Genomic DNA, 15,825 nt, shown 5'->3' on the forward strand with positions numbered 1-15,825 from the left:
TACTGACAGAAAAAAAAGTTTTGTCTTTTGGTAGAGCTGGATTTGGGAGGTAGCAGGCGTATATTATTAATTTTAATGTTATCTGAAAACATTTTTGATATAGAAATGATGAAATCATATGTAATAAATGTTGTACAGTGAGAGGAGAAATGTAGGGAACTTGTTATCTAATTCCAATTAATGTTTCCTCTGTAAATCAGAGGATAATACACCACCATGTAAATTTGGTGTAAAATACACTACATCCCGATCAAATGAAATGGCCAAGATAAAAACACAGTGAAAATAGTGGAGAAATATTTTTATTCAGTGAATCAGGAAAATACAGTATTTAACTGAATACAGTAAAAATGTGTACTACAAACTAGCTAATTATCAAACATGAAAATAGAATCTTCGGAATGGAACGGATATCATTTATAAATCGTGCAGGTGCAGTCATATTAACAGTTATTATTGCACAAATGTAAAAATTAGGCTTTTGACAAATACATAACATTGTGGACCTATGGTCCAGTAGTACAGAAGAAATGTAATATAGAAACAAAAAGACTGTTATTACCACAAAATAATTAGGTATTTTACACTAGTATGACTATCTTATTTGACAATAATTGCAGGTTTATAAATTCATGAATTCAGTGCAGGATGAATTTATCTAAACTGACATGTAAATGAATTAATTTTCATTATATGCCATCTCACAAACCCAATTTTAATATAAAACAATATCATGTCATGACATCACATATGACCCAAGTGTAAATATGAAATTTGGAAATAAGTCATACATTATATCATTTTTTCATCCAAGCTATATCAAAGATGTTGATGTTTTATCATGATAAAAAGGATATTGTATCTGTATTTATTTCATATTTTATTTTAAATTCATGAAAGTAATCAAATATTTAAATTAATTGAATATGTATGATTGCATAAGCTCACAAAAGAGAATTATTCCAGTGTAATACCTTATATCAGCAGTCTAATGAGCATGTTCTTGTAAAAAAAAACTATGTGAAAGGTGCTAAAAAGAAAATGAACTCTTGTTCGTCTTGCTTTATGTTGGATCAGCTGTAAATAATACACAAATGCCTATTACTTTTCCTGATACCTTGAAATGCAACTACATTTTCATGTACTATACTAATTTTGTAGATTTTGATGCCCCACCATGACATTGTTTTACCAACATATTGTTACCCTTGTCTATCCATCCATCCAGGATCATATCTTGGTTAAATTTTGCATTTAGGGCATTTTGGTACAGCGTTGGGGCATGCATGTTCCATGAAACTTTCTGGTTGTGGATTCCCCTCTTTTTATCTTTCATGTATATATGTGCATGTACATACAAGCTCACTTGTACATTGAATGTTGTTCACATAAATCTGGTCCTCAAATAAGTATAACTGTTGTGAACAGAAAACTTAATTCTGGATCTGACAAAGTAAGATGATTTTGATTCAAGTTTCACAGTCAAGCCCAGAAATGACTGGTATTGGCACTTCTAAGGGATCCAGGTGCATTCAGTATGTATAGTTGATTAAACTACCTGATCAAATATTATTCCGGTGGGTCATTTTTAGAGATTCAAAATTTAGCTCATTCTATCTCATCTCTGCTACTGACAGCTGATACTTAAATCTAATTAACAGGCAATAAAATTTCCACATAATAATTACATAGATCTTGAAAATCACACTCCATGTTTATTATCGGTTGATATTAAAATATATGGTATGCTGTGTAAACATAAAACTTTCAAATATATATTTCTACAATCTTTTGTAGGTTGACACTGCATACATAAATAAAGTCTAAGTGATTACCATATTTGCCGGCCTATAAGACGATACTTTTTGGACAGAAAATCTTAGTTTCATCTTATACTCCGAATTGACTTATATACAGCTTACGTTATCAGAATCGCTCTATCATGTCACATCATTTTTTGTATGGAAAAAAATTCTCAGAAAGTACGAAAAATAAAGTGTAAAATAATATTTCATTTTGGGGAAGAGATCCTGTATGAAAAAATATAGGATTTGAAACAATTGCATGATGGTTGGTATTCAGAATTAATGTACATCAGATGTAATTGCGCCAGAGCAGCATGCATTAGTAATATATGTTGCTTGTAATATACGTTGATTACATTTGATACATGTGCATTAGAGAATTGACAAGCTAGAAGATGAATAACTATGACAAAGACATATTTCATAATTTTCTTATTGTACCTCATGATCAAATAAAAATTATGCCCCATTATGAGAGAGAATGAGAAATTGTATGGTAATCTGTATTGTTTCGTTCACTTGCTTGATGTCTGTTATCTTACTTGTGTACAAAAGTGGAGTACCATATTCTATTAACAATTAATACCACTAGCAAAGAAATTTCTTCAAGTTTTAGTTATCACTTCATTGTCCAAGAATTACATAGCTTTGTATTGGTATTTACATGTTAATTAAAAATGCTACAGCTGTAGTCAGATTTCTTAAGCTAACACCTGATTGCGGTCACGATTCGGCAGACCAGATCAGATTAGTGAGGCTACCAATAGTGAAATGAGGCTACCCATGGGTATTATAAATATGGTACCATATAATGAAAGGAAATGCCTGGTGGTTAGTCGTGTAAATATCTCAACCAATGATATCTTTTGAACTTGCCGATAGGACTGACAGCAATTAAAGTAACATACAGCATGAGCAAAGATCAAAAACAATTGCCGCCTCAGTATAGGAAGACTACATGCACTCTAAAAAAAATCTTATTTGATGGAAATGGAGAGGTTGTTATACTTGTGATGAAAATTAGCATGCGAAATGGACGTTCCTGGGATTTAACCTGAATGGAGTCTATACGGATATAACTATTGTGAATATTAAAACTCTGAAGGCGTATGGTATGTATTTAATTTATTAATGTTTTCTTTCTTTGACAAAAGCTTCAGCTAAACAGGGTAATAAGATATAAAAATACATGATGAGCTCTCTCATGTATAATGCGATGGAATACATATGCATCTCTCTACGTGTCTCTCTTCCCCCAAAGATGTGGAGAAAGCATTTAGCTTCAATGATGCAATTTCCCTACTGCTGGAATAGCATACAGTGATATTTTTAATATTTATGAAACCGGAAGTTATTACAGTTTAATTCCACACAGCATCGCAAATTTTGTCCTATCTATACCTCAATAAATTTTCAGGTCAGCATAATTATATGTAGCTAAAAGTACATAATACATTTAAAATACTTCCTGTGAAACAAATTAGGTACTTTTAGTTACATGTAATGATCCAGACCCAAAAGGTTACTGAATTATAGATGGCATAAAATGTGTGATGCTGTGTGGAATGAAGTGAAAGACGAAACCAAGGTGTTGATCTGGCCTCGTCTTACACTCAGCATCAACTTACATATGGATGAAAGATGGATAATTTACCAAATTTGCTGATTCAACTTGTACTCCACATCGACTTAAAGGCTGGCAAATACAGTATTTGGAAAGTATGCCAGTCTTCCAAAAGCCTGATGACTTTAAAATCAGCAGCTGAGTTGATCATTGAAGGATTAACTTCACCTCCACATAATCAGGGTAGCCATGTTGGCACAGCATCATACTTGTAATCCATGGGTTGTGGGTTTTATACCCATCTAGGCCAGTACAGGTTGGCTACCTTGGTGTGTACCTGGGGACAGGTGCTTATATCCCCTTTCTTAAGCATGACATAGCCAGTAATCTGTAAAAGTGCTGTTAAAACCAACAAAAACAATAGGAACAAATAATAATGGTCTGATTCATCTGATCTTATCAAATTTTGCTACTTAAATGTTCACTCATGGATAACAGTGGTCAGTGTAAATGGTCCCCAAAACATGCTTTTTGTACAGAAATGTAAAGTTTTCGTAAATCTATGAACATTTATATCTTAAATATACATAAAGTATTTATTGGTCTAGGTCAACTAGTAAACAAAACATAAACTCTTTCCCTTTGCTTATAATCCTAAATCATGCCTCAGTTCTCTTTTTATTAACTCCTGCTCTCCTTCTATCCTTTATCTCTCTGGCTGCCTGGCAAGGTGATCCTCTGTACAAAGGTAACCTGTTTATAAGAGGCCAATTTTGACAAATTCCAATGCTGACCTGTACACAAAGGTTTGAATTTAACAAGACAGCATAATAACAGAATGATTCTGACCCAAGTTCAACATCTGTTGCATTTAATCCAAAGAAACTGTAAACAGAGGGAAGACCTTGTGATTCTAAATCTCATATGTACCATATAGAAATTATAAATACAGCTATATGCGAAATGAAGTGTAAAATTTTGATGGAACCATCCAGTCATTATTGTTTTATTTACTAAATTAAATTGGCATAAATGATCCAGACGAGGAACTTGAATATTATAATCGCAACTGTCACACAAATTTTACAACGAAAAAAATTAAAAATCTATAAACTATTTAAAAAAATTGATAATTAAATTTGACTGGCATTCAAATGAAGACAAGACTTGCAAAAATGAAACATACAACTCTTCAGATGATGTGATTTTTAAAATTGTAAGAATAAAGTATATTGTAAAGTAAAATAAAAATTTTGAGTTGTTTGATGAGGTATAAAATACAAAAGGAAATGACAAGTCTTTCAAAGTTTTATGTATTTAGAGCTTACACAAGATATGATGCCATTCAGTATTTAACTTGACCAATTTTTTCCTTCTAAATAAAAACACAAAACAAAAGAATGGTGCCTCCATGCATATTTTTGCTGGAAATTGGGGAGTGCATGCTGCAAATGCAAATACTAAATGCTAAAATTGCTAAAAATGGAAATCAACAATATTGCCCTTGTCAATGTCATCATGACACTGGTTAATCTATTGATTGACAACACACATCCATATTGATCAGTAACGTCATACAAACACTAAATTTGTATCTTGTTTACAGTCGGCAGGAAGACCAAGGTTTTGAAATGCCCAAGTCTATTAGGTTGATGTTTATTCCTACACCATACTGAACAATTTATTCCTAACAACATGGAACAAAAAAAAATGTTTCTTTTTTAACAACACATCCCTCCTTTTTCTACAATATCTGTACAATTTAGATGAAAACATTTCAAAGCTTATTGGAATTTATAAAGTCAGACTTGTTGTAACTAAGAATACTCAAAAGCAATGTCAGCAACAAAACAAAAACAGTCTTGCTTGGTTGTGTGAAACAGAAATATGGATTTAGCATCCACACTGAATGTCATATCAATGATACAGGATTAAATTGGTCATGTTATAAAATAAATGGAGGCAATGTCTACCAGTCTGGACACAACACGTTTGTAGTAGTTGAGATTTAAAACAGTTTTAGAAACCATTCTGCGTTGAAGGATTTTGTTGTGATGGCTAATATCATATAGTAATGAAAACTGATCCCTTCATGTACATCTCTATGTGAAATTATGTTGTAAGGGCCTGTAGTTCTCATAACAGCAGAAAACTTGCCACAATTTGCTTTACTAGCAATTTAAGATGGTATAACATGGGCAGAACAAACACACAAAGTGGTGTACTGAAGAATTAAAAAAATGGTGTGAGAAAGTCATCAAATTCTGCATGAAGAAATGGAATGTTTTTTGTACAGTGCCCTCTACTGCTGTGAGATGAGAAGTTCCTCCATACTGATCCTTCCTCGATGTCTAGAAACCTTGTAGCGGGCAAGATCCTTTCTTGTCACTATTCCTATAACCTGACGGAGAAAAACAGCTCTTATAAACTAAAGTAAACAATAAGCATTTCACAAACATACAAATTGTCAAAACTTTAAAAATGTAAATGAATTGTCAACAAAATACTGCCGACTTCATAGATAGCTGTGCATTATAGTTAATGAATTAGAACCACAGCAGCTCAAGTGGCAGAGCACAGGACTCCTAATCCAAAGGTCTCAGCCCTCATTTGTTGCCTTGGTGTGTATTTGGGAAAGGTGCTTATTTTCAATTTCCTCAGCATGATAAATCCAATAATATGTTAAAAGTGCCATTAAAACTAAAAATAAATTAAAAAATTCTTTATTAATCAAAGACTGACAACACTTCTATGTTCCAAACATGCTATGAATACCAAATTGTGATGTAACAAATTACAGTAAATCTATCTTGAAAGAGTACTATTTTGTAAATTCATCTGTTATGAGTGATCTGACTTTTTAACATCAGGGAATCATATCAATGCCATTTGACTGAGATGTGGCTACATGTTAGGGTTCCCTAGGAAATCATCAATGACTTGGACAACTAAAAGGAATCGGCCTGGACTAATACCAACAATGAATTCAAACTTATATTGAATAGCAGGAAATAAGCACTTGTAAATAACCACACATGTTGGAAAATAAATGTTTCATTCAATTTGGTGACTTCTGGTCATGTTACATGGGATGAGAAAAGGTGCTCTTTGGGAAGAATAAACATGCATTGGCATTTGCGTAGTAGTTAACAAGTTGTTACAAGTGTGTAAGTATGCAGTCAGTATTGAAATATGTTTTAAGAATTCACCACCAAAAATAAACATTATCCACAGGCATTTGTTAAGTAGTTTACCTAATAAATTGTTGCAAGTGTGTAAAGTGTGCAGTCTGTATACTGGTCTCACACCACAATGAGTGGTACCTATTGAGCAAGTGAGAAGCTCCAGACAAGTACACTAATGCCAAGATGTGTATTATATATGATCAGATATATTTTTACAGAATCTTTTAGTCCTAAATTATGACTGTATATTATCTATTACTGCTGGTTATACACATCATTTTACAGAAAGTTTTCATTTTTAAAAATGTTTTCAGTCAAGCAGTACCTGATTTCTCCTGTTGATCACCACCAAATGACGAAGACCCAGGGCTCTAAAAAGTTTAAATATCCTGGGTAATGAAGCACACTGGAAAAAAAAAATGAATTGATTCATTTGCACACAAGATTAAAATATTGAAACTATTACTGACAATGAAGGTTTGTTGTAAATTTTAGCAGATGCCCACATGAACCTGATTTTGCAGACCTGGATTACATAACAGTTGAACATTTTGTTTATCAGGCTTATGTAGTAAGAACACAATCTATTTAAACCATCTCCCAAACTTTATATCACGTAGACTTCACCTATTTTACTATATTCAGATAAAAAAGTTCTTTAAAAGGAGAAAGGCATAATTAAAATGCATGGTCCCATTCATGGTCCCATGCCTATAATCAAAATCATCTCAGATTTTCAAAAAATACATTTGCAGGCAAAAAAATTTAATTTGTGGTCTAATGAGCATCCTGTCTTTCACACAAATGTAATTATCATTCAGCTTTTTTATTTTATCCCATGGTAATTTAATTTAGAAGTGTTTCAAAAGAAAATAATACTTTTTATTTTAAAAAACCCTAGAAATAAAAAATATAAATTTTAAATAATTTATAAGTAATGGCAAACAATAATGCAGAATGATTATAATAGTTTATAAATGACAAATGTTGCAGCATTTAAACATGGCAATACTAGCTACTGTCAAATTCTATTCCACCAAACATATTAAACTTTCTTCCAAATATTTAAGAGCTGAAAAGGTTGCAAAGTTTTTTTTTAAATAATTCTCTGCAAACATATTTGTAAACTTATAATCAATATTAGAAGTCCCATCTCCTTGACAATTACCTCAAAAAAACAAATATCTACATCTTTGTAAAGAAATTCTGATCTTAAAAACAACACTGTACATAGTTTATTCAAGCTTGCAACTGGACATTTTATCCAACAGTATTTCTATTTTATACTTCTTTTTCAGTTACAGATGACAGATTCTTAGTCTTAATTTCAAAGTGTATTATTTGGAAATTTTTTATAAATTGTTTGATAGAAATTTATGCATTTTGAATTCCAAATTTAAATTCATACTTGTTTTCATATTTTGTGCCATGGGAAGAACTCTCTAAGAGAGATAAGGAACAGGTATTTTTTTAAAAACAAAAGAAGAAAAAATGCTTAAATTACATATGATTTAAGAAAGTTTTATAAAATGCATACATCTTGCTCATTAAAGAAATTCTTTGAGCATTTTTATGATTTCAATATACTACAAAACTCACTCAAAATCAGATAAAAAATACAAGCTTTAGAAAGGTAACAAATTCAGCCTTTCTGATGCAAGATCACATTAATATGCGAAGATCACTCTCAATATAGAACTTGTGTGAGATCTTGATCAGATAGGCCTATGTTCCAATTTGTACCAAAATATTATCATAAATATGCTCTACACAGTGGCAACAAGCTCAGCCAATCAGATGCAAGACAACCTCATTAATACACATGGCTCTTGCTCGATACCACACTTGTCCAAGATATTCATGATATAAGCATATGTTCTAAGTTTAATCAAAAGTCAAATCAGAATTGTGGCCTCCAGACTGGTGGCTAACTCAGCCAATCACATGCAGGATTACTTCATTAATATAATGGATCTCACTCATATTCAAACATTTGAGATACTAATGATATAAACCTATATTCCTCAGCTTATCAAAATTGAATCAAAAACATCACCTCCAGAATGGTAAGAAGCACATGTTGATAGACAGATGACTACACAAGGACATACCATAAATTCACTAGGCCTTACCATTATTAGTGTGCTAACAATGTATCAACAAATGTTTCAAGCATAAAGGCTGTATCAGACTTATGACATCATAAACTAGATAAATCATTTTTAATGCTTAAAAAACTTTTTGAAAAATGAAAAATAGTGAATACAAGAAATGATGTAAAAATCATAAATTAAACAAATGCTTAAGAACATATTATAATGAGCAGAAAGTTAAAAAAAAAAATTATTTTTCATCATTTAAGGACCTTGGGAAGATTTTTGCCAGCAGCTTATGATAATCAACTTTAGTTGAGTCAAATGAGAGAAACTTACATCTGAGATAGTGTAGGTGCCTGGATTCATAAACTCGCTCAAGTCGATGGTAAAGTCTCTTTCATGGGGGGATATGTGAATTTGCTGAAAAATATACCAAAACTTAATATTCTAACCTATCCAGTCCTGTTTTTATCTTCCCTCCATCCAACCATTTATTTATAGGCACAGCAAAAACTTAAATTCCAAGGTTACCTCAGAGACAAGGAAAAATGACCTCCCAATATATTTTTCAAGTTTTTAAGTCGTTTTATGTCAAGGAAATTACCAATATGCTAAATATCTGACAATCCTTTTTCAATTTCTTAAAAACATGGCTACATATGTAGATGTCAACTGCATATAACTCAAATGTACATGGGCCAGACGTTTTGTTATTATAGGCTACATCTTGTGTAGGTGGACATGACATTGGAACAGAACCATTTAAGCTGTAGGGGTGGCATGGTTTGTTATTACAATCAAACTATTTGCTCCCTGTTTTGATTGGAAACTAGCATGAAGTCATACTGTAGTTATTAGTGTACACTGTAAACTGAATAAAGAATATTTAAATCCTTCCAATTAGTTTTTGAAAATTTTGTTGGTTCCATCATTACCCATTAAATCAAATGGTCTACTCCTAAACTTGAATGATGCAGGAAACATGTTAGATTGCATTCAGCTGTTTACTGCAGCTTTAAGAGTCCGAGCTAATACAAGTATTTATCAATCTGAATAATAGCATATCTGATCAGGAGATTTTATAGTTCTTCAAAAGGTAAGTTTTGATGGACATGTCTGGCATATATAACTGATTCCAGAGACCTGCTTTCCCAACTCCCAACTCTAACAAGACCTTCACAGCAAGGAAGATTTTTTCCTACAAGTTAGACTAGTCTTCAGTAAGGTGTAACAAAATATCATATACTGTTATTGTCAAGCTGGAAAGCATGCATTTAAAAGTTATTCAAGACTGATGCAGTTATGGTAAACATTGTGTTCCACTGAAAAGTTTGTAAAGTTTACTTGAACCTCAATTATCTCCAGTACAGTTTCACAAACTGCAGTTTCAAACCCAACAAAGCTCAATGGCTTCTTGCTATCTTTCAACTTGATGTAATCCTTAAAAAAAAAATCTTTACACGGGCTTGGTTACGGCAATCATCTTTAATGCCATATGACATAATTAAATAAACACAATGTTCACCAAACATAATTGTTGCCCTTCCCGCTTTTCCCCCCAAGTAATATGAATATTCCTTATTATTCTTCTGTACTATTAAAACTTTTTTAAAGGTTTATTGTCCCTTTCATCCTGAAATGCATCATTTGCTGGACACCATTAAGAAAAAAGCAACAGCTTGATCATGCAACATTTTGCATCACAAACTACATGCAGTTTAAAGCCTCTTAGGTAAGACTGTAATGTTAGTCTGGTTCCCTGACTAACCTCACTGAATCTAATGTGAACCCTGGATATGAATCAAACATGGACATGCCAGTATATGGAATATGGATACTACTGCAAACAATCCCATTTTTGTAATGTGTGCTTTTATTCCAAAACTCCATATTTTAAGGGTAATTTGTGTAAGACTTACAGAAACTCTTAAGGGTTGGAAGGTCTGCATACAAACATACATACATACATACATGCGTAGGGTGTCAAAAGAAATGAATTTAGTTTAACATTATGTTTTAAATAAAAGTTTTGTTTATTTTGAAAAGGAGATTCAAAAGCTTGAATTTAAATTTGACATTGGTCCCTTACTATAAATCCAATGTTTATACTTCTGCCCATCGCATAATGTGGGAACAATCATAGATCCACTGAGGATACCTCTGCCCATCATATAATGTTGGTACAGTCATAGATCCCATTAAAACTAGGCAAATTTAATTTTATTTTCATACCTTATTTATTTCAATTTATTCTAATTGCTGTCTCATGAGAAGGAATTATAATATGATTTTATGTCAATAAACACAATATTTGTGTTTTAGTCTCTGTAAGAAAATATCCTTGTTGAAACATATCTCAGTACAAGGGTATCTCACTTAAAATTTATATGACCCCATGAAGAGCATTATAATGAGGAAATATGATATGTGGTGAGTATATGCTTCAGGTGGGATCTTCTTGGAAAAAGACATACTTGAATGGGAGGAAATCTAGGATAAGCATCTCTGAAATCTTCAAGCTTCATTGAAGATAAAATCTTGTTATAATCCTGGTTTTCCACAAATACCTGGAACAAACACATGAAGAACATTTTTCCACAGACTTGAAAAAGTGCTATTATAGCATTCAAATATAATTTAATTGATCAAGTGTAGTTTAAGTAATACACAATGCATCATTCACTGGCCCCTCTTTGTACACTTTGGTTTCTCTGACCAGACATGATGTCATTGCAGCAAATATATGTTAATAAGCTAGTAACTAAATTTTGATACGTTGTCATGTTGAACCAATCAGATGACTTAGTTGAAGCATGTGATCAAACATTGTGTCAGCTGCATCTCTAAAGACGTCCCTGTTACTATATGAATGCCACCCTAACTGACACAATATACAAAAAGAGGCCCAGCAAGGGGCCAGGGAATGATGCATTGTTTATTATTTAAACTGCACTTAATCAATTAAATTATAATTTATATATACATACAAACATGCACACCCAATTTCACTGTCTACCTGAAGCTGCTTTTGCTTACTGTATTTTCTCTATATTTTTAGATCTTGTTTGTTTTTGGACACCAAACATCATCTGCAAAAACGATTTCTTATTACCATGTAATTTTTGGAAGGTGTTTTATGATAATTTTTTTAACTTGTGTTGTGGAGCACAATCAAAGGAGACCTGGTGTCTTTTTTAAAGTAAACATTGCAGCCTGTTTGCCACTAATTAAAACAAAGTTTACATCAATCAGCTACAAATAGGTACCTATGTATCTCATAAACAAATCTTGTGCTTACTTAGCAGGAACTATTTAATGTGATCAGGAATTTACCACTAACAAAAATAATACTAAATATATTGCGTCACTTGTCATGAACAATTCGCCCAGTTTTTTATGGTCCATATTGTCTAGATTATGACATGACATTTTCTCATCCATGTGACAGAAAAATCTAGCTGTTTTGCTAACCTTACTTTTCTTATCTCAGTTTAGTCATCTAGTCAAGGTGTCAATGCGCTCAGAACTACTTTTTAAAAAAATAAATCCTTCTTGTCTTCTGCTGTGCCTGACGTAGTTGTTTTAAAATCAAACAACAAATATATAACAAAAACATAGTAACTTAAGGTCAATACAAAAACATTTTGAGAGAGATAGAGACACACACACATATGATGTCAAGCTTTTGGTATTTTGCTAGTTCCTTCCACAAAGCATGGTAAATTTTATCCTATATGCAGGCCTAGCTCAGTACATTTTCAGGTCAGCATCATTAAATGTAGCTAAAGCTACCTAACTAGTTTTAAATACTTCGTGTGAAACAAATTATATGTTGTTAGCTACATTTAATGACGCTGACCTGAAAATTGACTGTTACAGATAGAATAAAATTATCAATGCTGTGTGAAAAGAACTATAACTAAGTAACAGCCAGAAATGTGTTATGTCAAACATACTTTATTCTAATTTTGTTAAGCATAAGCATTGTGCCCCAGTTGAATCAAAAATATACTTACAATATTTAATGACAAAAAATGCAATTACCAGCCAGAAGGAATCATTTATCCATCAACACATTAATCCATAAGCAAATTTCACTGTAGCTCTTCCCATATTTCCATGACAGAAAAATAAATTTTCAAAGAATCTGTGAACTTGAAAGTTTTGCACATGGCTATCTGCTAGGATCCATATTTGGAGGATCTTTTATACACAGGGGTAATTTTACAATCAATATTAAGGACAATACAAGTGAACTATATTGCAAAAGTGAGACATTCTTTTTTACTTTAAAGGAAATTATTGGGTGAGAAAAAGAATCTACAATGGGTTTTGGACCGAGACAAGGAAATCCCAGTCACGGGGTTACATTATATGTCTCCCCCCTCGGTAAGCCTCATGGGGAGACAAATAATGTAGCCCCTTGACTGGGATTTCCTTGTCTTGGTCCAAACCCCAACATAGATTATATATGTCTCTAAAAGTGAGACCCAGTGCAGGGCTGAGCAAATCCCATAGCCCGACATCCCGGACTAGTCATTTTTGAAGTCGGACAAGTAAAATTTTCCAAGTCACTAGTCCGGGACAAGTGCTTTTTAAAAAAGTCAGGCTAGTCCTTATTTTCGTGCTTTAATCACTATATCTGCCTTTATTTGGCCAATCATGCCCTCTGGGCGTACTGAATACTTGATTCTACCCCTTTTCGTGTATACATTTACATCCTTTTACTGCTTGACTGCATATTGGGCTAAGCGACCAAATTATCGGCAAATCAAAACACGTCAAACAAAAGAAAGCCAGTATGACCAATTAGCAATGTTGTAAGCGGTTCTGTTGCAATGAGTTTACTCAATCTAGATCATAACGAGCAGCTCACTATGATTTTAATCCAGCGAGTCAGTGTAATTAAATTAATGAAAGGTACTTTACCGACATCAGTGTTGGTTTCCTTTATGAACTGATTAAATGACAGTAATGATTCTTTAATTTATAATTGATTATACAGATTATTAACTTCCACGTGCAATATTGTGTTTGAAGCGAAACAATTACGCTAATTAATGAGCTGTTTCAGTTCATATTTAAAAGAGAAAATTGATGTTATGATTACTTTAGAAGTAGTTGTCAAGCAAGGTGATAGTTACTCTGTGGATAAAATGAGTTTGCTAAATTATTTTCGCAAGTAAGGTAATAACGGCGATTCGGCAAAGGTAAATTTGTTTGAAAATGGAGAGATAAAACGTAAGACGGATACTGAGTGTGCGGTAGCTATTTCTGAGTGTGAACGAGGATTTAGTTCAATGAACTTAATCAAGACTTCTTTAAGGAATTCCTTAAACCAAATGAGTTTACAAATGCTAATGAACATTTCTGCAAATGGACCAGAGCTTGAGGACTTTAACCCAGCTGTTATCAACTATTGGCTTAGTGCTGGTGCAGGTGGCAGACATATACATGGACATATTTTCAAATCCATCAGCTAAAACATATATATATGAACCTGAAGAAGCCAAATGTATAACAACCAATGTTTTTGAAAAATTAAATTCTTTTAAGAAATAATTATGTTGTATATCGTTTTGTTTGTTTTTTCTATGGATTAAGCACATATGTCTCATCAAATTTCGGCAAGTGATTACCATTTTAGGACCAGTGAAAAATAAGGTGGGACTAGTGACGAGTAAGGTGGGACTAGTGACGAGAAAGGTGGGACTAGTGAATTTTCTGAAACCACTTGTCCTGGACTAGTGGTTTAAAAAAAAATTTGCTCATCCCTGCAGTGTTGGATCAAATCTGTTTATGACAGTGAATGAACAATTATGTCAGGAAGATTAAAGTTGATGTATTATCATGCAGAATTATCTTTATCCAAATTTACAGGATAACGATTTGTCATTTTTTTTTCTAATGGCCTGATTCATTTAGGAAAAATGTTACTGCTTGTCAGTGTAGACATCATTACACCTGAGCCCATTTAGTGTGCTATTAATCAGGCGTGACAGTCATGGCTTTTATCAAAGACCACTAATGGTAATATCTGTACTGTAATTAACAGCTACAATCATCTAGTTTTGTCACTATATTATACCCCAATGAGCCAGTATGGATTAGTAAATTCAAAGAAAATCTTGAAAAAAAACACAAAAATTAATCTTGATGGTAGCATTATGGATTATGGGAAGTTATTGATCTCTTTCTAAACCCAGGTCTAATTTACAAGTGACATTTCCTGTCAAAGTTGTGGATTTGATGTCTGTTCAGTGATTATGTAAAGTCCAGTACTTATTTAAATATAGATGTGTATTAGCTTCAGCAACTGTGTAAATGATGTGAATAGATGTGAATTAGACACAGCAACTGTGCAAATGATGTGGATAGATCTGTATTAGATATAGCAACTGTGCAAGTGTTTGTTTAATATTCATTAAATAATAAATATATAAAAATTTGCCGTTTTTAATTCAAGGAAAGCACAATTGCTGGGACAACAAATTCTATACAATTTTTGGACACCAAATGAATTTAATCTATCTGGACAGCAGATACTGGCCGCCATGTATAGCCTATAATGTGCTGAAAAATGGTGTTAAACCCTACAACAACAACAACTAATCATACTAAACAAGGCTTTTGTCAAAAGTTTTGAAGTCCAAAAAGTGGAAAAGTGTGTAAAAAGTTGAAGTGCTGTAATGCTCTGATGTGTAATCCACTTATCTACATATGAAATATAAGCATTCTAAAAATTTGTTTATCTACTCCAAGGACAAGAAGATAAATAGTAATTTCCTGAGACCTGCTCATGTCTCATTAGTGCCCAAAGGTCAACTTTCAATGTAATCTATGGACTGTATATTTAATGCAGGCACTGTCATGGACACCATATCATGGGATTCTGCATTTAAAAATGCCTCACCAGTTAGCATGTATTTAGGAAGGTCTGATAGCAAAATCCACTCGAAAGGCAAGCTGGGGGAATGTCAAAGGTTACAACTGACAATAACACCAAGGGAAAACTACCAAATCACATTGTTTCCAAGGACAATTACCAAATATTAAGTAAAAGTTTATCACAAAGCATTTGTGTTAAATTATTGCAGATCAAAAAGATACTGAGGAAGACAGGACTTTTTTTTCCTAACATTTTCTGAGATCACATTGCAGATCTGCTGGTGTAT

The 15,825-nt window shown here is 32.8% G+C and overlaps 1 protein-coding gene across 3 annotated transcripts in view; it reads right to left on the reverse strand.

The window, feature by feature from the left end:
• Window positions 1–286: 286 nt before the first annotated feature.
• The window catches only part of LOC149802677 (H(+)/Cl(-) exchange transporter 7-like), a 92,286-nt gene continuing 76,747 nt past the window's right edge, over window positions 287–15,825 (reverse strand). For 2 of the 3 annotated variants that reach the window (XM_089952051.1, XM_089952050.1), the window contains 4 exons: window positions 11,125–11,217; window positions 8,987–9,070; window positions 6,880–6,960; window positions 287–5,770 (listed from right to left, as the gene is read on the reverse strand). In XM_089952051.1, the coding sequence (XP_089808177.1) occupies window positions 5,672–5,770; window positions 6,880–6,960; window positions 8,987–9,070; window positions 11,125–11,217 (357 nt within the window). In that variant the 3' untranslated portion in view covers window positions 287–5,671. The remainder of the gene's footprint in view (window positions 5,771–6,879; window positions 6,961–8,986; window positions 9,071–11,124; window positions 11,218–15,825) is intronic. The other variant, XM_089952052.1, reaches the window with a different exon arrangement.

Source organism: Sinohyriopsis cumingii, chromosome 3, assembly GCF_028554795.1.
Source record: "Sinohyriopsis cumingii isolate HCF-2022 chromosome 3, ASM2855479v2, whole genome shotgun sequence".
NCBI classification, from domain to species: Eukaryota; Metazoa; Mollusca; class Bivalvia; order Unionida; family Unionidae; genus Sinohyriopsis; species Sinohyriopsis cumingii.